Here is a 27950-nt window from a genome sequence, read left to right as displayed (position 1 = left end):
GTTGAACACCTTTCTCATTTTTTTACTCTCTCTCTCATTCTTTTTGACCCAGCATGGCTGAGGGAGGTGTTCGTGTTCCCTCTGGGCAGCTGAAGGTCAGCGCAGTTTCAGACGAGCGAGTGGACTTTCTGAGGGAGCAGGCCTTCACTGCTTTACGGCTGAAAACAGATAAGTGGAACCGCTTCATCGGAGCAGAGGAGAACCAGAAGGCTCTGCTGGACTTCCTGGACCACGGCTGGGGTCGTCGACTCATACTGTTCACTGGACCGGGAGGCACACTGCATGTAGGGGATGAACAGGTGAGTACAACACATGATTACCACAAATCTTAGTGGCATTTAACTCTGTTTTGTTAACTTGGCAGTTTACACCTGGCATCAACATGTGTTTTGTATGAGGAGAGTATCTGGATCTACTTTGACCGAACTCTGGTTACATTGTATTGTAATCCAATCATTCAAACCACATTCGGAGGTGGTCAGAGACGCATATCACCACATTATTCTTGTAGTGTGATCACCAAAGCGCCTTGGCTGCCTCAGCCGGAAAATACATAATAACTGCAAAACCACACCGTCCAGCATCCGTACAAGATAGCTGAGCACCCTACAATAGCAAACTAATCAATGGCATATATTCATGGCTGGTGTGCAGGCGAAACTAGGTGCCTCATATCGATTAATTAATCATTAATGTGAGCCATGCCCCTCCTCCAGCGAATGATGTGAGAAATTTGATCACAAGGAAGTGGTCACTGGAGATGCATGTTAATGTCAGGTGTGAATGGGGCCTTTTTAGATTCTAAAAATAACCTTTTTTCTGATCAGCTGCTGAAAAAAAACTACATGTATTTGAAAAAGAAAGCAAAAGTAGTAGTTTTTGATACCAACAAAAATTCTGAAAGGACCAGTCACTGAAACAATACCTAAAGTGGTTCTCCTATGGCATAGCCATAAACTATAAGCTAAGATGCCTTTTTGGTTCCAGTTTAGACCTTTATTTTTAAGACTGTACTCACAAACAAATATATTAGTAAAGACACTCTCTCTTACTTAAAGTATTTTGAATTTATGCTTGAGTTCATTTCAATACCACACATTTTTGATGTCTTCTGTGTAAACTTTAAATGTAAAAAGTGAAGAAAAAACTGTGAATTGGTGTGTCTGAATGTTTGACAGGTGCACATTCACAGATACAGATACACATTTCTCCTTTCCTTATAAATGGTGAATTTGTAAATCCAAACACATTCACCATTTGTTTATTGTAATCTCTTGTCCAAAGAGATCCTTATTTTGAAAGGCTGTTGGTTTTTGGTCATGGAGATTTCCTACCATGCCCTTTGTACTGACCTGACCATGGCGTTGAAATAAGTCGCTGCTTATTTCCAGTGCTTTCATGTCTGAAAGCACTACGCCCCTGTTTTCCCCCCATAAGAGCTCTTCTCCATGGAGGACCAAACTGCTTTGTGTGCTAAAGAAAACTGGCGGCAGTGTCTCCAGAAGCCACTTCCGCTCCCAGCTCTGGCTAGGTGAAGTGCCAGCACAGCCAATGGACCACGCACCCATTCTCATCGGCCAGGTATCCTCACAGCCACCCACCAGGGGGGACAGCATGACTGTATTAATCATAAAATCCTAGATAAAGGATAGTAATAAGGATGAGATGTTTTAGGAAGCATGTTGGTACAGTGCCCTTTACAGTTGTGGTCAGACGTTTACATACACTAATCATGGTTATGGAGGTCATGATAGTAGTGGGCTTTCATTGATTTTTTGTAAACATTCATTTTTAATGGAAAAATAAAATACGGGGTTACACATGTACATACAGCACACCTAATATTTGGTTAATTGTCCCTTAGCAAGTTTGACCGTTGGAAACTTGACCTTTGGTAGCCATCAACAAGCTTTAGTTGGCAGAATTATGGTGGGATATTGGACCACTCTTCTTGTTAGAACTGGTGGATGAATGATATTCTCATTCATTAGAGTTACTGTCTCCACTGACCAGGAAGGCTTCTACTAGATTTTAGAGCATTGCTGTAAATGTTTAATTGCATTCAGCAAGAGCTTTAGTAAAGTCAGGATATTGGATGATCACCCCTAACTCCCCATCCACCTCATCTCCAACTCCCAACCTCATCTCAGAAGTATTGAACGTTGACCATCATTCCAGAGAACACTGCTGGTTACACTGCTCCACAGCTCAAGGGGGGGGGGGGCTATATGTATACCCATCTAGTCCATGCCTGACATTAAGCATGGTGCCAACTGGTTCATCTACTCCAGAGAGTCCTATTCTATGGGCAATACTACTCCACAGTGACTAGATACACGTGCATTTGCTCATCGGTGTCAGCAATAGGTGCAACTTACAGTAGCTGAATTCATGAGAAGGGGTGTCCACAAACATTTGGACATATAATGTAGTTTACAGCAGCCAACAAGTGTACAGCATATGTGGAAACTTGCTCAGAGCTTCTGGACAAGCTTCCCAGCTGGCTCCTCATTTAGTTGCTTGTGAGAAAGCCAAGACTGGACAAAGCTGCATTATATTACCTCATCATCATTTCCTTTATGCCTTTGCTAAATCTGTATTGCGAAAGGAAAGCTAGGACTGAATTACTGGCCCAGAGCTGTCACGCTGCAATTCTACACCATGGCAGACACTAGTGTACTGACATAATCAAGGAATGTTCTGGAGAACGGGGACATACTAGCCCAAGTCCTACTTAACTCTTGTGAGAGCTGGGTGGATGCTTAAAACATGGCTTGCTTGTGATTATTGCTTTGGTATGCATGTAGGTACTGGTTTCTATGCTGGCTAACCCCCTGAACCAGAAAGGCTGGCCACGGGTCATGGGCCAGGACATGCGCAGGCAGCTGGAGCATCTGCGGAGTCGTGCAGTCACACTGCAAGGCCGCGCTGAGGGCCGAACATTATTACCACTGCCTCTGAGCGTTGAAAGAAAGGACCAACATCAGCTCAGGTGTGTGTTTGTGTGTGTAATGGACACCGGTTACTGTTATAAGAGTTGGTAATAAAAGTGTGTTTTGATGGTTATAACTCTTTTAACTACATATGTTGATTTGTGTGTGTGTGTGTGTGTGTGTGTGTGTAGCTCTGACCTGTGTTTAGTAGACAGGGCTTTACTTTATGCTATTGAGACCATGGTGATCCAGTGGAGCCAGCAGATGGGGTCCGTGCTACAGCGAGATTCCTCTAATCTCCTGCGCCAGGGAGACCATCCGGGCCCCATGGTGGAGCTGCACTTCTGGGCCCAACAGAAGGAAAACCTGCTGGGTATCCAGAAGCAGGTAGTAAGATGTTGGGAGTGAAGTTCACAGTATATCCACAGTATATCCATGAGGCCACTCCACCTGAATGACACAAATTTTGACAGTGTAGTTTTATATTAAAAGAAGAATGTGAAAAATATGAAGATGAAGAAATAGTCTTATTATAGTGTTTTAAAAAAATAGAAGTAAAAATAAAAAAGAAAAGAAAACGTAATGGTATTCATGTTATTCTCAAAAATGTGTGTGTGTGTGTGTGTGTGTGTGTGTATGTGTGCAGCTGCAGAATCCCAAAGTTGACCAAGTTCTTGAAATTCTGCAAAGGATTAACAGCAGTTACTACGCCTCCTTCCACAACATCATACAAAAAGTCAACCAGGGTAAATGACAACACACACACACACAGATGTGGAGTTCTTATATATTTAGAAGTAAACTGTACTCTTGTCTGTGTGTGTGATTTAGCGGTGGTTGAGGCAGAGGACATAGATCTGTATCTGAAGCCGCTGCGTAAGCACATCGTGGCATTTGAGGAGCGAATCTTCACTGACCTGGAGCCGCTCTTCCCGGCTCTCCTTCACACACTCGCTCTCATCTGGACACACTCTCGCTTCTACTGCTCCCCACCACACATTGTCACACTCCTCACTGAGTTTTGCAACCTGCTCATCGACAAGGTGTGTGTCTTTCTGAGGAGAGGTGAGAGTGTGTTGTCAGGATTGCTGAACTATGCTATAATGGTGGATCATGCAGAGGCATTGTGACAACATCATAACTGTAATATTACACATATGGAGTTATGTAGTAACCTGAAGAGAAAAAGAAATTATGCAAATAACTTGGCAATAAATGTAGTCATTAACTTGTTTGTGTTAGCTGTGAGAAGATTCAGGGTCAACTGGTCAGCAACAATACTCAAATAGTCTGTGACATTTAAGTGATTATTGGTATGAGTGTACCAAAAACACCAGATATTCTCCACACCATTAGACCAACTCAACCAGGCTGGACTGTTGCCATGGATCCTTTGATTCATTCGGTTAGCCCCAAAATTCTGACCCTACAGTCCTGACCGTACCATCTGTGATCAGAAATTGAGATTCATCAGACCAGGCTACATTTTTCCAGTCTGTAACTGTCTAGTTGTGATGAGCCTGTGCTTACTGCAGCCTCAGCTTTCTGTTCTTGGCTGACAGAAGTGGACCCTGATGTGGTCTTCTTTTGCTGGTGTAGCTTACAGGCCTGAGATGCTTTTCTGCTCACCACAATTGTACAGAGTCGACATTTGGAAGAGTTGCTGTAGCCTTTCTATTGGCTCCAACCAGTCTGGATATTCTCTGTTGATCTGTCTGATTAACAAGGCATTTTCATCTACAGAAGATGTGTTGTCCATTCTGAGTAAATCTAGAGACTGTTGTGCTAGAACGGCCAAGGGGCCAGCAGTTCTAGAAATGCTCAAACCAGCTCGTCTGGCACCAACAATCATGTCATACGTTTTCCCAAATACAGGCGATGGTATACCTCATCCCAGAGGAGCTGTTTAAGATGGAGCTTGAGGAAGGGATGGAGCGGGTGCAGAGAGCAGTGCAGGTGTTTCGGGCATTTAAACGTACTTTCCAGCAGTACAGAGACCAGTTGACCCCCACTGGACCCTATAGCCGCCCAGGATGGTCTGTTAGACCATGGGACTTTCCCTCATACCTCATCTTTCAACGCATTGACCGCATGATGGAGAGACTTCTCATGATTGAGGTGGCTTTTAATGAGTAAATCTGTATGATGTAAAATAAAGTACATAGCCTATGTTTGAGCAATGGTATTATGTACTCAAATTTTGTATATTGTGTGTGTTTGTGTGTTTGTATGTGGTAGGAGCTGTTTGCATCAGCACTGGACTTCCTAAAGCTGGAACGTGTGGAGCTGGGGGGCTCCAGAGGAAAGATTCTCAGTGAGATGGTCTACAGCATGAACGACGAGTTCCACGACAGCTGGCGAATCCTTAGGGAAAGCAAATATGACCCACTGGACTACAGTAAAAAGGTTCTGGAGCATACATACTTGGGAATTTCAGTACTTGTTTGTATGTATTTTTGCTATGTTTTCAGTGTTACCAGTGGTTGTTGGTAATTCTATCAGTACTAGCATCATTAATAAGCACTAGTGACTTAGTTCCATTGGCATCTATACATTCCTGTGCCATAGCAATGCCTCCACCATGTTTGACCTATGATGCTTCGGATCATCCCCCTTCTTTTCCTTTTCATACAATCTTCATTTCTCATCATAATTGTTTTCATTTTTTTCTTTTATTTCTTGAGTATTATGAGTGGCTTGCATCTAGAGGTAAACCCTCTGTATTTATGTATTGTAAGCAATGACTGAATATTATCAACAAGCCCACGCCATTACACCACATCCACCAGCCTGGACTGTTGACTCAAGGCAGGTTGGTACCCATGAATTCATGCTATTAGCACCATATTCTGACTCTACCATCTGTATGCAGTGAATCTTAACAGAAGTTGAGACTCACTAGACCATGCTACATTATTCCAGTCTTCGACTGTCCAGTTTTGGTGCGCCTGTGCCCACTGCAGCCTTAGCTTTCTGTTTTTGGCTGACCAAATTGATGTGTTGTTGTTTCTGAGATGCCCACTGCTCACTGCAATTGTACAGAGTGGTTATCTGAGTTACTGTAGGCTTTCTGTCAGCTCCGACCAGTCCAATCTAATCTGGTCTTTCTGTTCTTGAGTGTTGCCAGTCATTGGCATCTTGAGGTAAACCCTATTTCTGCATTTATGTTCATAAAGGCATCTTTTGGTTGGAGACCTACCTGTTGTTCTCCACCACGGAAAGAACTCTTAAGTTCACCAACATTTGTGCACCGTCTTCCAAACCTTTTGGTGTTTCTGCACTCGCCAGTATGTTTGGCATGTACTAAACTGTGGATTTGACCACTTCTAAAGTGTCATTGCATACTGAGAGTGTCCATGAGCACCTACCAAATGCAAATTCATTCTTCAACCTGTTATCTCCTTAATTTGTCATGATATAACAAGAGAAAAAGCCACATGTGGCGATTAAACTGCTTAGCGGTCTATTGTCCAATTACTTTTGAGCCTGTAAAAATGGAGGGGCGGTCATTAGGTAACATTTCTGAATGAATTAGGCATTGTTTTTTCCTAAACCAGTTCAATTAAAGTCACATATTGATGGTTTCATTCCAAATCCAATGTGGTGGTGTACAAAATGTGCATCTCTGTCCGAATACTTATGGACCTAACTATAAATGAGCTAATGTTCTTAATGATTATTACATTTCTTATTATTGTGTGTGTTTTTGTGCTGTTTGACATAGGAGTTTGTGCGTGATTACGATCGTTTTGTGGAGCAGAATCAGGACTTTGACCAGCGACTGGGCACAGTGCTAAATCTGGCCTTTCAGCACTCTCCCAGTCTAGAGTCAGCCTTTAAGGTGACACATTCATAGACACACTTGCATGCTAATTTACTGATAGGAGACATTGAAGGGATGTGGGGTGTGTTATCTATCTACATTTTTTGTTCAGGCACCTACTTTAATGGACTGTGTCCGTTTCTGCTTGTAGCTTTTGCAGATTTTCGGTACACTGTTGGAGAGGCCAAGGGTTCACCAGCTGTTCTCCCCAAACTACTCCATCTTGCTCGCAATGTTTCAGGAGGAGGTCAGCATCTGCCAGCAGATACTGGACACTCACAGAGAGAGGGTAAGTGTGTCATTATATGCTTTTGGACTGAGGTGCTTTGACAGTAGTTCAAACCCTCTAAACTGCAGTGTTATTAGGATAAGTTATGTTATAGGTAGATACACTAAATGGACAAAAGTATTGGGACACCTGCTCATTCATTGTTTCTTTCAAAATCAAAAAATACAAAAAATTAGTTTATCCTGAATCTATTGGAGTAACTGTCTCTGCTGTCCTGGACAGGCTTTATACTATATTTTGGAGCATTTCTGTGAGGATTTGCATTCAGCGACAAGCGCGTTAGTGAGGTCAGGATGTTAGATGATTACCACCCCATCAACCCCAACTCCCCAACTCCTCCCAAAAGTATTGGATGGAGCACAATCCATCATTCCAGAGAACACAGTTCATTCCAGAGAAAGCAGTTCCACAGCTCTACAGCTCGATGCTGGGTGGTTTAATACCCCTCTAGCCCATGCCTGACATTAGATTTATGGTGCTAATAGCTGTGTGTCAGCAATGGGCGCTACTTAAGGTAGCTGAATGCATTCGTTAGAAGGGGTATCCGCAAACATTTGCGCATAAAGTGTATGTGTAACAAGGATGAAGAAGACATAGTTGTTTATTGAAGTCCAGACCAAAAAAGAACACTAGGAAAAGGCTAGACTAGGTTCTGAAAAAATACCCTAGGAAAGAAACCAGAAGAAAGACACAGCAAGCCAGACTAAGAATACTCTGACCTGTAAGGTAACAATGGCATAAAACATCAAGGAGAATGCATGATAAAGGACCAGGAAACACAAAGGAGTGTACATACACACTTAGCTGAACAAAGAACAGTTAAAAACACATGAGGAACAGGAGCAGTAACACACAGGTAACAGGTGGAGGGGCGGAACAAAAAGCAGGGAGGAGCCCCAGGAGGGGAAGGAAGGTAAACAATCAGAAGCAGATGGCTAGGAGACATATGGGGAAATGTAAACACAGGGAATAAAGGAGACAATGAACATGGAGGAAAGGACTCTTGCATTATGAGGTGGCAATGAGTTGAAGTTGAGCGCACATACACAGTGGCATGCAAAAGTTTGGGCACCCTTGGTCAAATGGCACACAGTAAATCAAAACTTCAAAATAACAAAAAAAGGAAAAGTAAGTATCACATCATGTATCAGTACTTTTTGCAGCAGCTATGTGTGCTTCAATTCTTGTTTGGGGGATTTTATTCTTGTAAGAGGCTTCTAATTCTGAAGAGGCTTTAAGACTGACAGGCAGGGATCACTGGTGAATGAATGAAAATCGCTTCACTTCCAGGCAGAATTGCTTCTAGAAGTCAATGCAGGTCCTTCATCACCAATTTCTAAAAGAACACTCTGCAGGGAACTGCATTCTCATTCATAAGTGGTATAACACGCCAGCTGTTCCTGTCTGACAGGTTTTGTCTTTTTTGTATTCTGACGAGAATTTCCTGTAGACTGGGATTTCTGCCACTGCTGGTAGACCCGTATGACCGTACGCCTCCATACACCTGCAGATTCAGCTGCTTCCTTCACCCTATGGCCTTTGGCACGCCCTAAATGCAATCACTCCTTTTTGCCAATCATTAACTTCTTTGCCATTTTCCACACATCGTACAAGAGCTTATATGAATGTTCAGCAGCTTAGATAGCCTTTGATTGCTGATTGTTGGGGGAACAAGCCATAGGCCTAACAAACTACTTAAGGTCGCTCATATCTTTTGCATGGTGCTCCTTTCCCTATTTTATTTCAAAATTGTACAAAACAAGAATAATACACTCATGTTAAAGCTTAAAATGTTTTAAAATGTAGGCATCTTTAAGTTTATGCCTTAAGTTTATGGAAATTGGTTCATATTTTGCTCACCTAGCCACTCACAGTAAAAGAAATGTTAAGCAGAACTGCCCAAACTATCACAAACCACTATACATTTCAAAGCCTTTGGAATTGAAGGGGTTAAAAGTCTCAGCTTTTAATGATGTGTGTTCCTGGACGCTTATTTGAGTGTTGTGACTAGTGTTTCAGTGGTCTCTTTGTTTGGTGATTTCTGTGTAGTTGCGTAATGGTGGCCCAGTCCTCAGTAAAAACATGCCCACCGTGGCTGGGACCCTGAAATGGTCTCAAGAGCTCAGAGAGAGAATCCTGACCAACCGCAGTAACCTTAACCAACTTACACACATGTAAGTTCTTTCTCTCATACACACACACACACACACACACACACACACACACACACACACACACACAAACACACATACCTGCATACACCCATCATTTGAGTTTCATAAAGTTTTCATACAGTCCGCCAGTTTGTCACAGATTCATGCTGTAAGTATGATGTCTTATTTGTACCTCCTGTTGGAAGGCCGTTGGACAGTCCTGACGCGGAACAAGTGTTACGAACATGTGAGTGTATTTTGGAGGCACTTGATCAGCTGGATGAGGAAGTGTATGCCAACTGGTGTGTTGGATTGGACGAGCTTTGCCACGCCTACATGGATGAACCACTTCTGTCATTGGCTGAGGAGAGTGGACTCTACAGTGTTAACTTCAATCCTGCAGTAAGACAAACACACTCCTCTATATATGCAGGTCTATCTAGGAGTAAATTATACGTTACTAATAACGACATGTTGAAGGCCCTGTTTTCTGATCTAGGCAATCCATAAAAATCTGACATGGTTGTCTTATTGTTTGTGGTTCAGTAGATACTGATAAATGTACGTAATTGCTTGAACTGATAAAGTGAGTTTCTCATAATGTCCCTAGTTCATAGTAATTGTGCACTCACATTTGCTGAAAATATTATTTTTAAATTAGGTTGCTGCAGAGGTTGTTTTTGCATCTTTAACCCTTTATGCTGTGGTTGGTGTGGCACAACAGATAACACCACTACCTGCCAGTGAGCTACCACACCATGTGGGACCAGTTTCTGGTCTGGGTGACTATGCTGCGCTACACCAATAAGAGTCCTTGGGCCAAGAGTCCAGCTGAATGCCGTAAATGTAATTGTTAATGCCGTGTGGCATGAATTACACCACTTTCTAAGTTATATCCATCAGAGAACAAAGCTAGGAACCACCGGTGGTTCAGTGGCATTTAAGAGGCTTAGGACAAAGGACTTCGAAGCAAAAAAATATTAAAACCTTTTTGTAAAAATAGAGAACCCAGTGGTACTGTAACTGTTAATGATTCAGCAGACAGTGTTTTGAGATCTTTTTAAAACCCTGTCTAGACTCACATTCATCTACAGCCTTCTTTCTGAAGGCCTCAGAAAGCTCTTTGGATCAAACTAAACGTCTAAAGTTTAAATAAGGCAGATTCTATACTATATTTCTTACTATATATATATATACTATATTTAAATTGCATTTCTATTATTTACATTGTACAAATGAGTTACATTACCTTAACCTTTCAATATCAAATGTCCATGATAACATAAGAGAAAGATTTTGGGGGTGTCCTAATGTTTTTACATGACTGTACCTATGTTTGTGCATGTTAGCTGACGTCAGTTTTGAGGGAGGTGAAGTATCTTGGGATGCTGAAGAGTCACAACATACCCAAGGCTGCCTTGAACCTCTACTCTAAACAGGAAACAGTGTACATGGTAATCATCCACTTTCTATTTGTCAGTGTTTGTGATATGTGATATGTTTTATTAATGCTTGTGTGTGCGTGTTTGCAGTACACTAGCACCCTGTCTCAGATCACTCAGTGGCACAATAAGCTCCACAGCACCATTCTGCCCGTTGAACTTGAATTGGTGGGAGCTGAAATGGATGAAGTGAAGAGTAAATTGAAGCCTGCGTTAAAGGAACTGAGGTGGAGTCAAGAGGACCTGTGGGATTACATCAGAAGGTTTGCACACTGCTGATGATGTCATTCTCCACGTATCCAAATATTGTAATCATTCACAGATGTTTGGCACAATAGTATTAATGATACAGACACTAATGCAACTGAGAGTGTCCTGTTACTTAAGCCGTGGTCACACGAAGGTCAACGTTAACACTACACATTTGCAAGTGCAACAAGAAATCAAGTAGGCAAGGTGCTCTCTTTCTTTTCGGCTACCATCACCATGCTTAACAGTTAATAGTGTTTTTGGGGTTGGATGCCCCCTCCTCCAAACCTTTGGTTATATTGGCCAGCTCCCCGGACAAAACATTAGTCATTGTATATGTTTAAGGTAGTGGTAGCATTAGGCCTGGAGAAAATATTGCACGTGAATGATTAAGCTGTAAAACCTGCAGGATATGTAACAGTACTTGTAGATTGAGAAGAGGTGGTACATTGCAGTGGCTGTCTCATTGGTTGTGTGGAAAATGGGTATCAAAGCTGATGTTAATAATTGGTCAAAAGGAGTGATTGCATTTAGGAGTGTCAAAAGGACACGAATGTGTAGGTGTATGGAAATTCACCGTACGATCAAACAGGTGTACCAGCAGTTTTCTTCATATTTGAGCAGAATTTAGTTTTTCAGAATTTCAGAATAATTTTGCGATTTTCAGAATAATTTTCCAAGAACAAGCCTTGGAGTGTTAGGGGGTTAACACTCAAGATGACTACTCCTTTGTCCAGGGAGCTCATGCCGAGTCATGCCGAGTCAGGCATGGCCGTGAAAACAAGGAAACACTTGCAGGGATGGACGATGCAAGGCTTTAAAAATAAACAGAGCAAAGTAATCAGAAACAACCAAACAATGGACACAGCAAACTAAGGGAACATCAAAGAAAACGAAAACCAACTGAGATTATTGAACGTAGCTCAGGAGGGGACAAAGGGAGAACCAAAATATGAAGCAGAGCTTCGGACAGGGCAGAAAACAAGACATGAAGCAGGGCTTCAGACAGGGCAGAAAACAAGACATGAAGCAGGGCTTTAGACATGGCAGAAAACAAGACACGAAGCAGGGCTTCGGACAGGGCAGAAAACAAGACATGAAGCAGGGCTTCGGACAGGGCAGAAAACAAGACATGAAGCAGGGCTTCAGACAGGGCAGAAAACAAGACATGAAGCAGGGCTTTAGACATGGCAGAAAACAAGACATGAAGCAGGGCTTCAGACAGGGCAGAAAACAAGACACGAAGCAGGGCTTCAGACAGGGCAGAAAACAAGACATGAAGCAGGGCTTCGGACAGGGCAGAAAACAAGACATGAAGCAGAGCTTCAGACAGGGCAGAAAACAAGACACGAAGCAGGGCTTCGGACAGGGCAGAAAACAAGACACGAAGCAGGGCTTCAGACAGGGCAGAAAACAAGACACGAAGCAGGGCTTCAGACAGGGCAGAAAACAAGACATGAAGCAGGGCTTCAGACAGGGCAGAAAACAAGACACGAAGCAGAGCTTCAGAAAGGGCAGAAAACAAGACACGAAGCAGGGCTTCAGACAGGGCAGAAAACAAGACACGAAGCAGGGCTTCGGACAGGGCAGAAAACAAGACACGAAGCAGGGCTTCAGACAGGGCAGAAAACAAGACACGAAGCAGGGCTTCAGACAGGGCAGAAAACAAGACATGAAGCAGGGCTTCAGACAGGGCAGAAAACAAGACACGAAGCAGAGCTTCAGAAAGGGCAGAAAACAAGACACGAAGCAGGGCTAAGGCTAAGGCAGGATAAACAAAACAAACCTTAGTAGGGTACAAGGCCTAACAAGAGACCAAGGTTACCACAAACGAGACAGGACAGGAAACGCCAAGACCAGAATGCTTTTCCCATAAGCAGACCATGAAACGCAGTGATACAGAGGTAACAGAGCTCATTCACAGCACCGACTGAATATGGTGCAAGTGCTTAAGAAAGCCACAGTCCCAGATGTTGAGAGTGAGTGTAACGAGGGAAGTTGGATGAATCGCGTTACTTACAACAATATTAACTTTATTACTAAAGTGTGTGTGTGTGTGTGTGTGTGTGTGTGTGTGTGAAACACGTGTAAACATGCATGAATATGTATAATATATATTGGTGTGACCAGAGCTGGCCAGTGCGTGGAACTAAATATAGCACTAAACATACTGTGTGTCGCTGTGTGCAGCACACGTGATCTGGTGCATGCAGTGGCGGAGCGCGTGCAGAGAAGCCAGGCTAACCTGGACACCCTGCAGGGGCTGATGGGAGTGTTCAGCCACTCTGCCTGCATCACACGCAGGAGCAGTCACCGTGGCAACTTGCTTCATATGGCCGATGTGGAGGAGAGCTTTAAGCGCCAGTACAGACTGGTGACACACACAGGAGAGAAGATACACACACTTGTACAGGTAAACTGGAACACACTTAACCTGCTGAGGTGCACAAGTATGCTGGATCGAATCCCTCGTTAGTGTTCAAACTCTGCTGCACTTTGGTAAGCTTCAGGGAAGTGAACAAAAATTCAGTTAGTCTACTAAAAAGATAAAAAGTATTGGTGTCTAGAGACGGTTCCTCTCCGTCTCTGGATGCGTGTCTGGATGCACAAATACTCAGAACTCTAGAACGCTACGTGCCTGTTTCAGCATTTCACCTGCCGTTCCAATTTAAGAATTGGGATTGAGGTCTGGTGATGTTGCTCGTCAGTTAGAGTGAGCTAAAATGGACAGGAATGATCTTAGGAGACTCAAGATACTACCTTAACCTACCAGGAATGTTGCTGTCATCAGAGGTATTGGAGACAAAATTGTGCTGGGAAAACTTGTTTTGTCCAGTGAGCTTATGTGTGTTTGTGTAAGCGTAGTTGGAGTAGTGCAGTGGGTAACAGCACCGCCCTCTCTGTGGCGGACTAGGGTTCAATTACGATTCTCTGGGCAGGCAAGCACACCACACCACACTATACTTAGATTAGACAATTAGTCCATGGGCAAGACTCCCAACAGTGTAACTTGATTCTATTGTATATTGCTCTGGATAAGAGAATCTGCCAAATGCCATAAATTAGTAGATTTAACAACTACAAAACAGACCAGTGAGAACCAGGAGGTTATCCAGAGGATAACCAGTGTCTCTCTCGCTTCTTATTCTCTGTATCTTTCTCTCACCCTCTCTCAGGAGAACGCCATTCTATTGCGTGCTGATGTGGACTCTGCATCCTGGGAAGCTTACACAGATCATGTAGACCGTATGGTCTTGGCGGGCTTCACCAGCTCTGTTCGCTGTTCTTTACAGTACCTGGTGGAGAACACAGACCCAGCCCTGCGCATTTCACCACTGTTCGAGGTTCAGCTGACCCTGACCTCAGACATGACATTTCATCCCTCGCTTGACCTGTCCAAAAAGGACAACTTCTATGATGTTATTGATAAGATGGTAGCGGATGTTTTCAGAATGGCCTCCTTTATGAAGAGGGTTGCCAAACACAAACAGGCAGAGACTTACCAGGTAGGTGTAGCTCCCTGTGTGTGTGTGTGTGTGTGTGTGTGTGTGTGTATGTCATTAGAAGGCAGTCTCTGAAGAACATTTATAATAATTTATAATAATTATTTATAATTATAATTATATTATTTATAATCATAATCTTGAATTCTCTGTCAATGAATGCAATCAAATTTGCACAGCAATGCTCCAGAATGTAAAATGAGGCCTTCCCAGGACAGTAGAGACAGTTACTTCTGCAAAAGCAGGATAACCTCTTTTTTAATACTCAGAAGCAACAGTGAATGAGCAGGTGTCCCATTACTTGTGATTTATTTTTTTTTATTCATTGCAGGTGGACATAGATCAGGTACCGGAGTTATCGGAGTTGGCTCAGCTGATTCGTTGCCGTGCACGTGGAGCCATCGCTAAGGTCAAAGAATTCCAGAACTCTTTCAGCTCCTATCGCTACCTTTGGTCCGGAGACCGGATGGAGTTTATGAGACAGTTCTTACTCTATGGCCATGCCCTCTCAATGGAAGAGGTGGAGCTTTATGCTGAATATGAGCTGGCCAAGAACCCGCCCAAACTTCACCACTTTAAAGAACAAGTAAGGATCTTTCAGTGACACATTTAAGAACAGTTGGCCTTATTCATCAATATTTACCTGAGAATCTCCTTAAATTATTGTTGACAAAAAGTCTGGGCTTGTCCTCGTAAACTGAACAAATCCCAAATAAGAAAAGAATGTCAGAATCTGCGTAAAAAAACAAGTGAGTGCAAGTGAGTTTTGGGAAGAAATACATACGTACGAATTTAAAAACCTTAAGCTAAAAGCAGATAGCAATATAGCAATATGATATGCTAAGTTTAACTCAAGCTGATTGGTGACTGTGGTGAGTGCAGATGACACACAGAAGCTAACTGTACTGATTGTAGCTTGCACTGCTGTTCTGAAATGTTGAACCCAAGCATTTAGGGGTTTTTTTTTCGGAACAGTGACGTCTGTGTACCGTCATAACCCCAAAGTGTATCATATTAACATATTTATGGATTGTCTGTGTTCTCATCTTTGTATGGCTGTATTCTCATGTATATATGTGTGTGTGTGTGTGTGTAGATCAGTGAGTTTGAAAGCCTGTATGAGAAGGTGCGGGTGTTAGAAGAGAAGAGGGTGTTCTGCGGCTGGTGTCAAGTGGACATCAAACCTTTTAAAAGCTCCCTCATGAGCGCCATCAAGAAATGGAGCTGGATGTTCAAAGAGCACCTGCTGAACCACGTCAATGATAGGTAACCCAGGACACATTTGGGTTCTTATGACAAAGACTAAGACATAAATGTCTCTCTCTCTCACTCACACACTCTCTCTCTCTTTCTTCCTCCCTCGCTTTCTCTCTCTTTCTCTCTCTTCCTCAGTGTGCAGGACTTGGCGAGCTTTATTGAGAATGCTGAACATGGTTTGGGGAAGAGTGTAAGGGATGGAGACTATGCTGGGCTGGTGGAAACTATGGGCCACCTGATGGCAATCAGAGACAGACAGCAGAACACTGAGCAGCAGTTCAAACCACTCAAATCTACTGCAGACCTGCTGAAGACCTACGGCCAACAGCCACCAGAGCACATCTACTCTCTGCTTGAGGTACACACACACACACATACACACACACACACCCCTGTATACAATGGCCAATGCCAAAAAGCACACTGAATAATGTTCTCTCTTCTCTTGTGTCAGTGTCACATAAGCCCAGTGAAAGTGTTTTTTTGTTATAGGCAGCAACACTGCGTTCCCCATGGTAGGCTAGGGTTTGATTCCCTGGCTGGGCAAACACACCACTACAGCTACACCAATTAGACTATGTTCACACAGCAGTGGCACAAATCTGATTTTCTCAACATAGCCGATTAAAACTCTTTTTAATGCGAACTGTATCTGAGATTTGTCAGATTCTTCGCCAGCATCACAGGAGCTATTGCGAAGTTCCAGTGGTTGACAGCTGGGCTTATCACCATGACTTTGTTTGAGCTTGCTCTGCAAGGGGAGTGTTATTTGTCCACAGCCACTTCTTTGCATCCTTTGTTTTTTTAGACTTTGTTGTTTTTTCATTTCTGACAACGCAACAGCGCCCTCTTGTGGCAACGTTCTGACATTTCTTTGGGAATTGCATCAAACACAGAGCGGTTGTGAATTGTGCTGTCTGTCACAGGTAGTGTGGGCTGAAACATTGATTAAAATAAAAACTGTTCCTTCAGAGGAACTACTAGAAATACATTAAAAGCATCCAGTGTTGAAGCAGCCTTATAGGAGAATTGGCATTTCTTGCTCCTGGGCTCAGGCAGCAAGTGTAATTCACACTTTGACCATTAAAAGAGACACTTTTCTGCATTTCTGGGCAGACTGAGAGGTACAGAAACATCGCTGACAGGCAGAGAAGCATGTGGACTGAGGCAGTAGAGTAATGTTATAGGATTTTAAACAAACATGACTAAGATAGGATAAGCATCGTTACACTGCCTGCTTCACCAGGGTTGCATAGTGCAGTTCCCACAGAGCCCACAGTAACAAAGATAAAGACGTTACTCTCCCTATTACAGGTCAGTAGAGCATCACAGTGGATTTGAAGCTGTAAAGTAAAATGCTACACAATGTTGCTTTAATTGACCTTTATTTAAATATCAACTGTGTTCTGGGAAAGAAAAAAAAATATAAAAAAAGAACAAGATATCACCAAACCTGGCCGAACTCTGGCTATTCTGGACAGGAATTAGCCATCCATGCACTAACTACACTGTTGCATGGTCTTTTTTTAGGAGCTACCTGACAAATGGAAAAATCTGAAGAAGGTGGCCTTCACTGTAAAACATGAGGTTGCTCCTCTGCAATCCAACGAGGTTGCCGTCATCCGTAGAAAGTGTGTCCGCTTTGAGGTAAGCTAGGATCAGACTGTAAAAGAGTGGCTTATAATTCCATGTAAGCTTCCTTACCTAAGTGTTTAGTCCAAGTGTAAGATCCTTGTCTATCCCATGAACCAACTTATTTCATATGTTTTAAATGTGCCAACGTGAATGCAATTTATTAGCTTCACTCAACTCATACACTATATGGACAAAAATATTGGGACACCTACACATTACACCTACATAACATCCGCATCTGAATCTGTGAACATTAATATAGAGTTGGCCCCCCTTTGCAGCTCTAACAGCAGGTTTGGAACTCAGCAGTTATTGTAGAAGCAGAGCGTTGGAGACTTTCATGCACTAAGCGCCTCAGCACTCGGCGACCCCGCTCTGTAACTTCTCATAAATTCCAGTGAATGCATTCACCTACTCTATGTTGCACCCATTGCTGACACATATGGGCAAGTGCGAACACACAGCTTTTCTAGTCCCTTTAGAGAAGTACAGCCAATAGGAATAGAACTCTCTGGAGCAGATAAACATGAACCTATTGGCACCATGCCTAACGCCAGGCGTGGGTTAGAGGGGTATATAAAGCCCCCCAGCATTGAGCTGTGGAGCAGTGGAACTGTGTTCTCTGGAATGATGGTTGGTGCTCCATCCAGTACTTTTGGGATGTGATGGAGTTGATGATGATGAGGTGGGGTTGTGATCAACCAACATTGTGACCACATTAACGCTCTTGTTGCTGAATGCAGTCAAATTCTCACAGCAGTGAGTCCTCCAAAATCTAGTAGACAGGCTTTTACTGGGCAGTAGAGACAGTTACTCCAACAAAAGCAGTATAAACTCTTTTTTTTATTCCATTTGATTTTATAAGAAACGAATGAAATGAATAAGCAGGTGTCCCAACACTTTTGTCCAAATTATGTTAATTATTAGGCGTATTTAAGCATCTTGAGGCCAAAGAAGGTATGAAATGCACTACAAAGTACAAAGTACTTATAAATGTGTCTTTGTGTAGATTAAACAGCATGAGTTCAGAGAGCAGTTTCGCCTGGAGCCCATCTTCCGCATCAACATAGAGGAACCATACAAGCTCATTGACAAGGTGCTCCCTTTGCTGTGTTTGTTTGTATACTGTATTGTGTAAGTGTATTGTGTACATATCTCATTTCTACAGACCTTGTTGTGCTCAGTAGTTCCATTCCACAACCTGGACAAAACCTATTAGAGCAACATTACATAGAATTTGTATTTCTTGCTCCTGGCTTCCCCCTACGGTCTGGAAGTGTAATGCGTGCTTTAAGCCACCTCTAAAGGACACACTTTACACATGCATTTCTCAACAAGTGAAAGAAGCATGTGGACTCAGGTTGTAGAGTAATATTACAGGATTTTACACAAAAATGACTTGGGTTACGCAGCGTTACGCAGTTCTTGTACTTCCCGCTTCACCACAGTTGCATAGTACATAGTAGTTAGCAGTGCACTCAGCCCACAGCAGCTATACACTGTAGACTCTATTCTCCGTATTACTGGTCAGTGGAGCATTTCATTGATTTGTAAGCTGTAAGTTACTTGCAGGTTGGGAAAAATGATGATCTGAGATCCATTTGTGTGTATGTCTGTTTCTGGGTGCATTTGCAGACCAACCGCACAGTTGCTCATCTGGAGAGTGAGATGCTTAAACTGCAGGAAACTGCAAATCTGTTCGAAGTCAGTTTCCCTGACTACAAACAGCTCCGCCAATGTCGCTCTGATCTCATCCTAGTCAAAGCAGTCTGGGATATGGTGATCTTTGTCAAGGTAATCACAATTCAGCCTCTTTTACATGTCAGGTTGAAGGTCTGTATTAAACTCCTTTCCACATAATCTATGGTTGTGCAGACAATGTATTGTTTTGTGTGGTGCCGAAGGGAATGGGGATAAACCTTGCAATACTCCTGTGGGTTTAAAGGTCAAAGTGGCTCAGATCTGTGTCCTTTTTTATTGATTTTAGTACCTCACCTTCAAGAACTTACTGTCCACTTGCTGACTAACATGTAAATCCCACCCCGTTACAGATGCCACTGTAGATGAAGATGATCATGTTTTTTACTCCACCTGTCAGTGGTACTAATGTTATGGCTGATCAGTGTATGTCAGAATGGCTGTTATTAAACAAAATATTCTGATGATATTTAGTAGTAATCAGAACTGAATTAACCTCTGTTAACCTTTTCTTCTGTGGGTATGCTGGGTAATGTAGTCCAGCATCTCAGACTGGACTAAGACACCATGGAAGGAGATCAATGTGGAGCAGATGGATATGGAGCTCAGGAGGTTTGCTAAGGTGCAGGTCGCAGATTTTCTTTCTGTTCAAAATAGATATGCACATTTATTTATTGATCACATATAACAGAGGTATATAGAGTGACATGCAAAAGTTTGGGCACTCCTTTTTATTTTTACAATAAATAGCTAAGTGAGTAAATGATGGTTGACACGGACACCGGCTGCAACACAAGCCCAAAGAATAGTTTTAATTCCCCCCCTTACTAAACAGTTGGAGAGGTGTTCTTATCATGAAATGCTGCACCCTTTTGCCCTTTTGTGTCCAAAAAGATCTATTTTAACATCAGCAGTTAACAGGACTTGCTTCCAAAATACACCAGGGCTTGTTTAGATGGTCCTTTGAAAACACTGGTTGCTGAATTTTGTGGTAAGGACACAGGAAAGGTTTTCCTCTGATGATTCTGATGATCTTATGTTAAGGTCATGTTTGTTCAGGGGTCACTGCACAGTAGAACAGTGCACCACCACTCAAGAGGTTGTTCAATTTTACTGAAAGTCTTGGTGTTCTAACTGTTCTAGGTCTTCCGGACCTAGACTTGACCACAGTCGTCAACAGTCGACGGCTACCTAAAAATGCTTTGCTATCATAGCCTTCTGCTTTTTGGGCATTACTTATAAATGTTTTTAGAGTTCTGAGCAGCTGCCAATTGCTGCTGATAGTTGGGACAAGATTTGAGGAGTCAGTGTTTATGAACCATTGAAATTTGCACCATCTGACCTTTCCTAATAATAATTGTGAAAATCTAATTAAGCTGTGAGAACTTATTAGTTATCTAAGAGCTCAAATGCCTTGGGGTGCCCAAATTATTGCATGGTGCTTCCTTCCTTTTTTGTATAAGCTTGCTCTGTATCACACTAATAGGCAGAATAGTCAGCTTGGAGATTAAAGGTATTGTATGAGTGAAGTTGTGTTTGTAAAATTGAGGTAATGTGTCTGCAGGAGATGAAGACTCTAGATAAGGAGGTACGCGTGTGGGATGTCTACACTGGCCTGGAGTCAACTGTTAAAAACTTGCTGACATCACTGAGAGCTGTTAATGAACTGCAGAACCTAGCGGTCCGAGAGCGGCACTGGCAACAGCTCATGCACACCACTGGGGTACAGCATCTGTAACGCAGTCATAACATTACAGAGGGTTGTTGGAGAGATCCACATTACTTTCTAGAGTACAGGACTGTAGATGCACACACAGCTTGTTTAGTCCCTGTAGAGAAGTATTAACAATAGAATAGGACTCTCTGGAGCAGATAAACATGAACCTACTGCACTGTGGTGCAGTGGAGGAACTGTGTTCTCTGAAATGATGGATGGTGCTTTAGCCAGTAATTTTGGGGGTAGTTGGGAATGAGGTGGGGTGGTGGTCATCCAACATCCAGACCTCCTTAACGCTCTCGTCACTGATTGCAATCAGATTCTCACAGTGGCGGCCTAGAATGTAGTAGAAAACCTTCCCTAGACAGTAGAGACAGTTCCTGAAACAGAAGAAACTATGAATGAGCAGGTGTCCCAATACTTTTGTCCATGTAGTGCCTATGTGTGGTTCAACGTTGATCTAAACTAAACTGAGATCTTTACTGTTAGTTCTTTGTTTAGAAAACGGAAGACATGTCATATTGCTTGTCTTTATTTCTGACACTCTCTCGTTCTCAGGTGAGCTTTATAATGAATGAGAACACCACTCTGGGGGATCTGCTGGAGCTGCAGCTCCACCGTGTGGAGGAAGAGGTGAAGAACATTGTGGACAAAGCAGTGAAGGAGATGGCCATTGAGAAGGTGCATATAAGATAAAGACGGTGGAGTGTTTAGACAGTAGGACAGTAATATATAATTCTAGTTATTATCTGTGTGTGTATGTATGTTTGTGTCTTGTAGGTTCTTGGTGAGATCAAGCAGACATGGTCAGTGATGTCACTGTCATATGAGACTCATTCTAGCACTGGAACCCCTCTCCTTAAAGCTGATGAGAACCTAATTGAGACGCTGGAGGACAACCAGGTGGGGCTACACTACAAAAATACACAACAGGCAGAGATTTACAGCAAAATGCAAAAGCTTCCCTGTTCAGATTACTTACAGCAGTTGTCAAAGTGCTTTAAGAAAGGACAACCAATGAAACAGCCAGGGGCACCTAAGGCTCATTGAAGCTCTAGGACCCACCCCACAACTTTCAGGACTTCTAGGATCTGCTGCTAATGTCCTGGTGCCAGCAGATACCATAGGATGCCTTCAGAGGTCATGCAGAGTCCATGCCTCAAATGGTCTGATCTGTTGTGGCGCTACTCAATACTAATGTTATGGCTGATCGGTGTATATTGATACCTTACTACCTACATCTTATTCTCAGTTTTTTAAAGAGAGAATACTGGCCCCAGGTCAGCCTAAAAGAACAGCTTCCCCACCCGGATAACATAATGTGCATCTGCTTTTTAACCTGACCTAACTATCTGACATGCTAAATGTGTGTGTGTGTGGTTGTACAGGTGCAGCTGCAGAACATTTTGATGAGCAAACATGTGGAGTACTTTTTGGTAGAGGTGAGTGGATGGCAGAGGCGGTTGATGCTGGCAGACCTGGTGATTGGCACCTGGTTGGCTGTGCAACGCACCTGGGCTCACCTACAAAGCATCTTCACAAACTCAGAAGACATTCGCAACCAGCTGGCACAGGATGCCGAGCGCTTTCAAGGCATCCACCTGGACTTCCAGGTACACACAGCATCTGCTGGATATTTAAATATAAATATTTAAAAAGATGCACAGATATGGGTGCAATGTAGAAATTGGGACTGAATTATTGATTGACTGATTGATTGATCCTGATGCCTGATTATCATTACAGTGTATCACACGTATTTTGTAGGGTGGCCCTCCCTCTCCCTCCATCACTTAGCATGTTGCTAGCCACTGCAGGTGGCTGGTGCAACAGAATTGGCTGTTAGCATTCTCCTCCAAATGTGTTGAGCTGTCCAGTGATGATGTGTTAGCAGCAGTTTGAAATGTGAAGCCTTATGTGTAAGAAAGCACTTGGTAGCCTTCACTCTCCCAGCACTAGTAGCATTGTGTGTTAAGGGGAGTTCTAGCTAGTGAGTGGGAATTGGAAATCACTTTTGGAGAAAAAAAAAGATTAAGCTGTTCTGGCGATTTTACTGTCATTACGACATCATTTATGGACTCATTCATTGTTTTGGACATATGGAAAATGTCTTCAATTAGCAGGAAGCAGCACCAGAATCAAATCATTTTGTACACATACCTTTAACACATTGATTTTATACTATTGATTAGTAATTCCAAGGTTAGAGTTTGTCCCTTCTGGCAGTGTATGCCTTTATTTTTTTCCTTTCTTTTTATTTTTAGTATGAAAAATACTATATAATATAATCAAACAAACACCCCCCCCCCAAAAAAATAATAAAATAATGTAATATAATGATAGTATTTAAAAAGTATGTATTTAAGTATGTATTTAAAAAGTATATATATATATATATATATATATATATATATATATATATATATATATATATGCCAGAGGTGTAAAAAAATATCAATATATATATAGAAGTACCTTGAAGTGAAATATCGCAACATATGGCAGTATATTGAACCGTAACCTCGTATCACCAGGTTTTTGAAGAAAAAACCTTTAGCTTTTAATGGAAGTCAATGGTGGATAATAGAAATATAATGGTACACATATTAAATGTCTCATGTTGGATTTTATGCTATTCTTGTCACCAGGGGTTGATTGTGAATGTTGTCAAAAATGTGAATGTGATTGAAGTCACCAACAAGCCAGGCTATCTGGAGGAACTTGAGACACTGCAGCAAAGGTGTGTGTCCACAGTGTGTGTTGAGTTAAGAAAGGAATGGCCTAAACACTTAGGCCACTTCATTTATTGTTATTTGATTTTTTTCCACCTTCTCTCTCTGTGTGCACACCCAGGTTGTCTGTATGTGAGAAAGCCCTGGCTGAGTATCTGGAAACAAAGCGCCTGACGTTTCCACGCTTCTACTTCGTCTCTGCTGCTGACCTGCTGGAGATTGTTTCCAAGGGAACGCAACCCAGACAGGTAGCCTGTAAAAGTACACATTAGCATTAGTACCGAGTTTAAGGCATGCTATGCACTGTGTGCAGGTGTCTTTGTTTAGGACAATTAATGAGGTTCACAGTCAGCCACTGCTGGGTGAATTTTACATGTATAAATATGGCTTGTTTGTGTGTGTATAGGTTACACGCCACCTACTGAAGCTCTTTGATAACCTGGCTGACTTGAAGTTTAGAGGTGAGGAGGATGCGGAGGAAGGAAGGACTGAGGTTGCTGTGGGGATGTACAGCAGAGAAGGAGAGTATGTCCCCTTCTCGGAGCCCTGTGTGTGTGAGGGACAGGTAACCATAAACAAAGCAGAACATTTTATATAAAGGAATGAAATGTTCTATGTGTGAACATAAGAGCGAACGGATAAGTTTACTGGGGGAAACTGTACAATTAAAAGAAGGCTCTGGATATAAGACGGTTGGGTGTGGAGGCATGCAGGTTCTGTATGGCATACTGCGGACCATTTGCCCATAGATGTTGCAGCTGGGCCTGTAGATCAATTCGATTGGTGATAAATCTGGCCAAAGTGATCATGCGGGCCAAGGCAGTATAATTTTTTTTTAGCCTTCTACAAATGTGTGCATCCACATAATCCTCTACAGGCAGTTCCTTCTTGCTCTGATGTGCATTGTCAGATGCAGGACCTTATGGTATGTTCAAATCATGTCCAATCGAGTGAATCGACTCCAACTAAGGTGCAGAAACATGTCAAAGATGATCAAGAGACATGGGAGGCCCCAAGGCCTAGATTTCAAGCGTCATAGCAAAGTGTCTGAATACTTATGTCCATGGAAAATTGTTGTTTTTTCTTCTTTTTAATAAATTTCTAAGTCTGTTTTTAACTTTCTCATTAAGGAGTATAGATTGCAGAATGATGGGGATTTTTTTTATCTTATCACAAGGCTCTCTCTCTCTCTGTCAGGCTGAGTGCTGGCTGGGTGGACTGGAACTTGCCATGCGCTCCACAGTGAGGCACGAGATCTCTGAAGCTGTGTCAGCTTATGAGGACAAACCGCGTGATCAGTGGCTTTTAGACTATCCTGCACAGGTGTGTATAAGGGTTGTGCAGACTCCTGGATAAATACCTCTTGTTTTTAAGCATTTGTTGTTCTAGTGTGAAGGTCTGTACATGTAGAAAATATTCAGAAGCTAAGTCTCACATAATGCTTACGATATATGTGTGCATGCTTGTGTATGTGTGTGTGTGTATGGGTATTGCAGGTGGCGCTGACGGGCAGTCAGATTTGGTGGGCAACCGATGTTGGGATTGCCTTTGAACGGGTGGAGGAGGGTTTTGAAACAGCGCTCAAAGACTACAATAAAAAACAGGTCATAATCTCACTCACTTACACTCTCTCTAGACTCTAGAAAGTCAAATCCGGAGAAGCAAGTAGAGTCAAGGCTAAAAGTTAACCCGACTACAGTCTCTTCAACTAGCTAACAGCCCGCTGTGCTGAGAGGACACAGTAAGAGGACAGCAACACATAATCCAGTAAGACTCAGGACAGAGTTTTTTCTTACAGTGTTAAATCTATGCTACTTATCTGTCAGCAGTGTCGTAAACCAGCCAATCAAAGCAGATCTTATCCTTTTCCCCCCACAAGCCCTTTGTAAAAAGAAAATCAGCAGGTTTCATTCTAAGGCAAAATACCAAAATCCTGAACTCCTGACTCCAACCCCAACATAAATTTTGGTTAGAGCACCATCATTCCAGAGAACACAGTTCCCCTGCTCCCCAGCTCAGTGATGGAGGGCTTTATACCCCTCTAGCCCACACCTGCCAATAGGTTCATGTTTATCTGCTCCAGAGAGTCCTATTCTATTGGCAGGACTCTCTCCGGGGACTAGGCAAGCTGTGTGTGTATTTGCACATCTGCGTCAGCAGTGGGTCCAACTTAAAGTAACTAAATGCACTCATATAATTTGGTGTCCACAAATGTTTGGACATATAGTGTTTATCACTGCTTATTTGTTTACTTTTCAGATCAGTCAGCTAAACTCTCTAATAAACATGCTGCTGGGTGAGCTGACCCCTGGAGACCGGCAGAAAATCATGACTCTCTGCACCATCGACGTTCATGCCCGGGATGTGGTAGCCAAACTCATCTTGCAGAAGGTAATCATGTGAAATCAGTAATTCTACATTTGTGCTATAGTGTGTGTTTTGGAGTATACTGACATGGTGTGCATGTCATGTTGCATAGGTCACGAACGGACAGGCATTTGCATGGTTGTCCCAGTTACGCCATCGCTGGGATGAGCAGCAGAAACACTGTTATGTTAACATATGTGATGCCCAGTTCCAGTTTTCATATGAATATCTGGGGAACACCAACCGGCTGGTTATAACACCACTCACTGACCGGTTAGTTAATCACACACACATACAGATTGGTAATCATGCAAAATGATATTCCATTTATACACTACTGTCGCACTCAGACTCTGCTGTTCAAGTTAATGCTGTTATTTATTTCCCCCCACTCTCTTTAATATTGTATTCAGCTGTTACATCACTCTGACTCAGTCTCTGCATTTGACAATGAGTGGCGCTCCCTCTGGCCCTGCTGGCACCGGCAAGACCGAGACTACAAAGGACCTGGGCCGCTCACTTGGCATTATGGTCTATGTATTCAACTGCTCAGAACAGATGGACTACAAGGTGGGCTGTTAACACAGAGGTCAAAGATATTGGGAATTATTAGAGCTGTATTAGTCAGGATTCAATTCAGTGTTGAGATGGGGTGAAGTAATGCAGTATTAAGGAGGTGGGGTAGAGTAATGGGGCTTTGAGGAGATGGGGAGGAGTCTTGGGGCATTAAGAGGATGGGGTGGAGTAATAGGGTGTTGAGGAGATTGGTGTGAAGGAATGGGGCATTGAGAAGATAGTGGTGGAGTTATGAGGCTTTGAGAAGATGGGTTGGAGTAATCAGGTATTGAGGAGATGGGGATTGAAATTTGGGGCATTTGGGGCATTTGGCCTTTGAGCATGCGGGTGCCATTTCTAAAACTTGTAAGTGTGTTATTATGTTGTTTGAAAAATTAACTAATGCTCCTCTAAACTTCCAACTTTCAGTCCATAGGTAACATCTATAAGGGTCTGGCCCAGACAGGGGTGTGGGGCTGCTTTGATGAGTTTAACCGGATCTCTGTGGAGGTTTTGTCTGTGGTTGCTGTGCAGGTGAAAACCATCCAAGATGCTGTTCGCAACAAGAAACACAGGTCAGACCAAGTCATGAGTGTATAATTCTAATGCAGCTGTCATTTTGGAGGGAGAGCAGTCGTGAATTGAGACTTTCATTTGAAAAAGAGGCCACTAAACTACTGTGCAGTATTTTCCGTATATCATTCCCCTCCTTTTCATTTCATTACACTGATCAGGTTTCATTTCCTGGGTGAGGAGATTGAGCTGCGGCCGACTGTGGGGATTTTTATCACCCTGAACCCGGGATATGCTGGCAGAACCGAACTCCCAGAGAACCTCAAAGCGCTTTTCAGGTTCCACCTGCCCCCTTTCATTTCTTCCATCTCATTTACATAACACATACTACAGCCTTTCAAATTACACCAAGGCATAGGAATAAAAGTAAGAAAATCTTAGTATTCCGTGTGTCTGTTCGTGTGTGTGTGTGAAATCAGGCCATGTGCCATGGTGATTCCTGATTTCGAGCTAATCTGTGAGATCATGCTGGTAGCAGAGGGCTTCATAGACGCTCGCTTGCTGGCACGCAAGTTCATCAGCCTCTACACACTCTGCAAGGAGCTGCTTTCTAAACAGGTATCTGGTCAAATCTACCTGTATTGATATATTGATCTTTTTTCACTAGGGAAGGGCTTAGTTGTAACCCTACCATGCAGAGGTGGTACAGGTGCTATATTCTAGCCAACAGTAGGGTGATTAATATAATATAGGAGTGAAATCTGTGGTTTATACACACTGAAAAACAACTACAATGGAAAGTTATTTTAGCGGTTCTTGAGAAAGACTTTGGCTGCAGCTTTGCCTTATTAATTCAGGATTGTGTTGATTTTGGTATTTCAGGATCACTATGACTGGGGTCTGCGTGCAATAAAATCAGTGCTGGTTGTGGCCGGGTCACTGAAGAGGGAAGACAGAAGCAATCCAGAGGAGCAGGTGCTTTTAGGAATTGTATTTTAAACATTCTCCTGTACTGTCTTGTAGCACTGGCGCTCTCATATTAGTGAGTCGTTATCATAGTTTCTTTTTTCTCTCCTAAATCCCT

At 42.7% G+C, this 27950-nt stretch overlaps 2 protein-coding genes across 2 annotated transcripts in view; both read left to right on the top strand.

The window, feature by feature from the left end:
* The first annotated feature begins 53 nt into the window (after window positions 1–53).
* Window positions 54–10919, top strand: LOC140559448 (dynein beta chain, ciliary-like). Its single transcript, XM_072682959.1, has 13 exons — window positions 54–299; window positions 1438–1581; window positions 2808–2992; window positions 3125–3320; window positions 3580–3679; window positions 3765–3976; window positions 4809–5051; window positions 5172–5339; window positions 6658–6774; window positions 6908–7045; window positions 9095–9219; window positions 9405–9600; window positions 10731–10919. The coding sequence occupies exons 1-13, from the start codon at window positions 54–56 to the stop codon at window positions 10917–10919; spliced, it is 2259 nt and encodes a 752-aa protein (XP_072539060.1).
* A 3196-nt stretch (window positions 10920–14115) lies between these two features.
* dnah9l (dynein, axonemal, heavy polypeptide 9 like) overlaps window positions 14116–27950 on the top strand; it is a 42583-nt gene continuing 28748 nt past the window's right edge. The window contains exons 1-24 of the mRNA XM_072683592.1: window positions 14116–14395; window positions 14724–14978; window positions 15489–15658; window positions 15785–16007; window positions 17180–17296; window positions 18294–18380; window positions 18920–19078; window positions 19521–19604; window positions 20547–20705; window positions 21258–21380; window positions 21480–21602; window positions 22088–22312; window positions 23348–23439; window positions 23553–23679; window positions 23838–23996; window positions 24629–24754; window positions 24928–25035; window positions 25691–25822; window positions 25911–26071; window positions 26212–26368; window positions 26783–26928; window positions 27088–27204; window positions 27346–27484; window positions 27749–27841. Coding sequence (XP_072539693.1) covers window positions 14138–14395; window positions 14724–14978; window positions 15489–15658; window positions 15785–16007; window positions 17180–17296; window positions 18294–18380; window positions 18920–19078; window positions 19521–19604; window positions 20547–20705; window positions 21258–21380; window positions 21480–21602; window positions 22088–22312; window positions 23348–23439; window positions 23553–23679; window positions 23838–23996; window positions 24629–24754; window positions 24928–25035; window positions 25691–25822; window positions 25911–26071; window positions 26212–26368; window positions 26783–26928; window positions 27088–27204; window positions 27346–27484; window positions 27749–27841 — 3540 coding nt within the window. The 5' untranslated portion in view covers window positions 14116–14137. The remainder of the gene's footprint in view (window positions 14396–14723; window positions 14979–15488; window positions 15659–15784; window positions 16008–17179; window positions 17297–18293; window positions 18381–18919; window positions 19079–19520; window positions 19605–20546; window positions 20706–21257; window positions 21381–21479; window positions 21603–22087; window positions 22313–23347; window positions 23440–23552; window positions 23680–23837; window positions 23997–24628; window positions 24755–24927; window positions 25036–25690; window positions 25823–25910; window positions 26072–26211; window positions 26369–26782; window positions 26929–27087; window positions 27205–27345; window positions 27485–27748; window positions 27842–27950) is intronic.

The sequence above is a fragment of the Salminus brasiliensis genome, chromosome 7 (assembly GCF_030463535.1).
Source record: "Salminus brasiliensis chromosome 7, fSalBra1.hap2, whole genome shotgun sequence".
NCBI lineage: Eukaryota > Metazoa > Chordata > Actinopteri > Characiformes > Bryconidae > Salminus > Salminus brasiliensis.
This window is presented reverse-complemented; position numbering and strand designations above follow the sequence as displayed.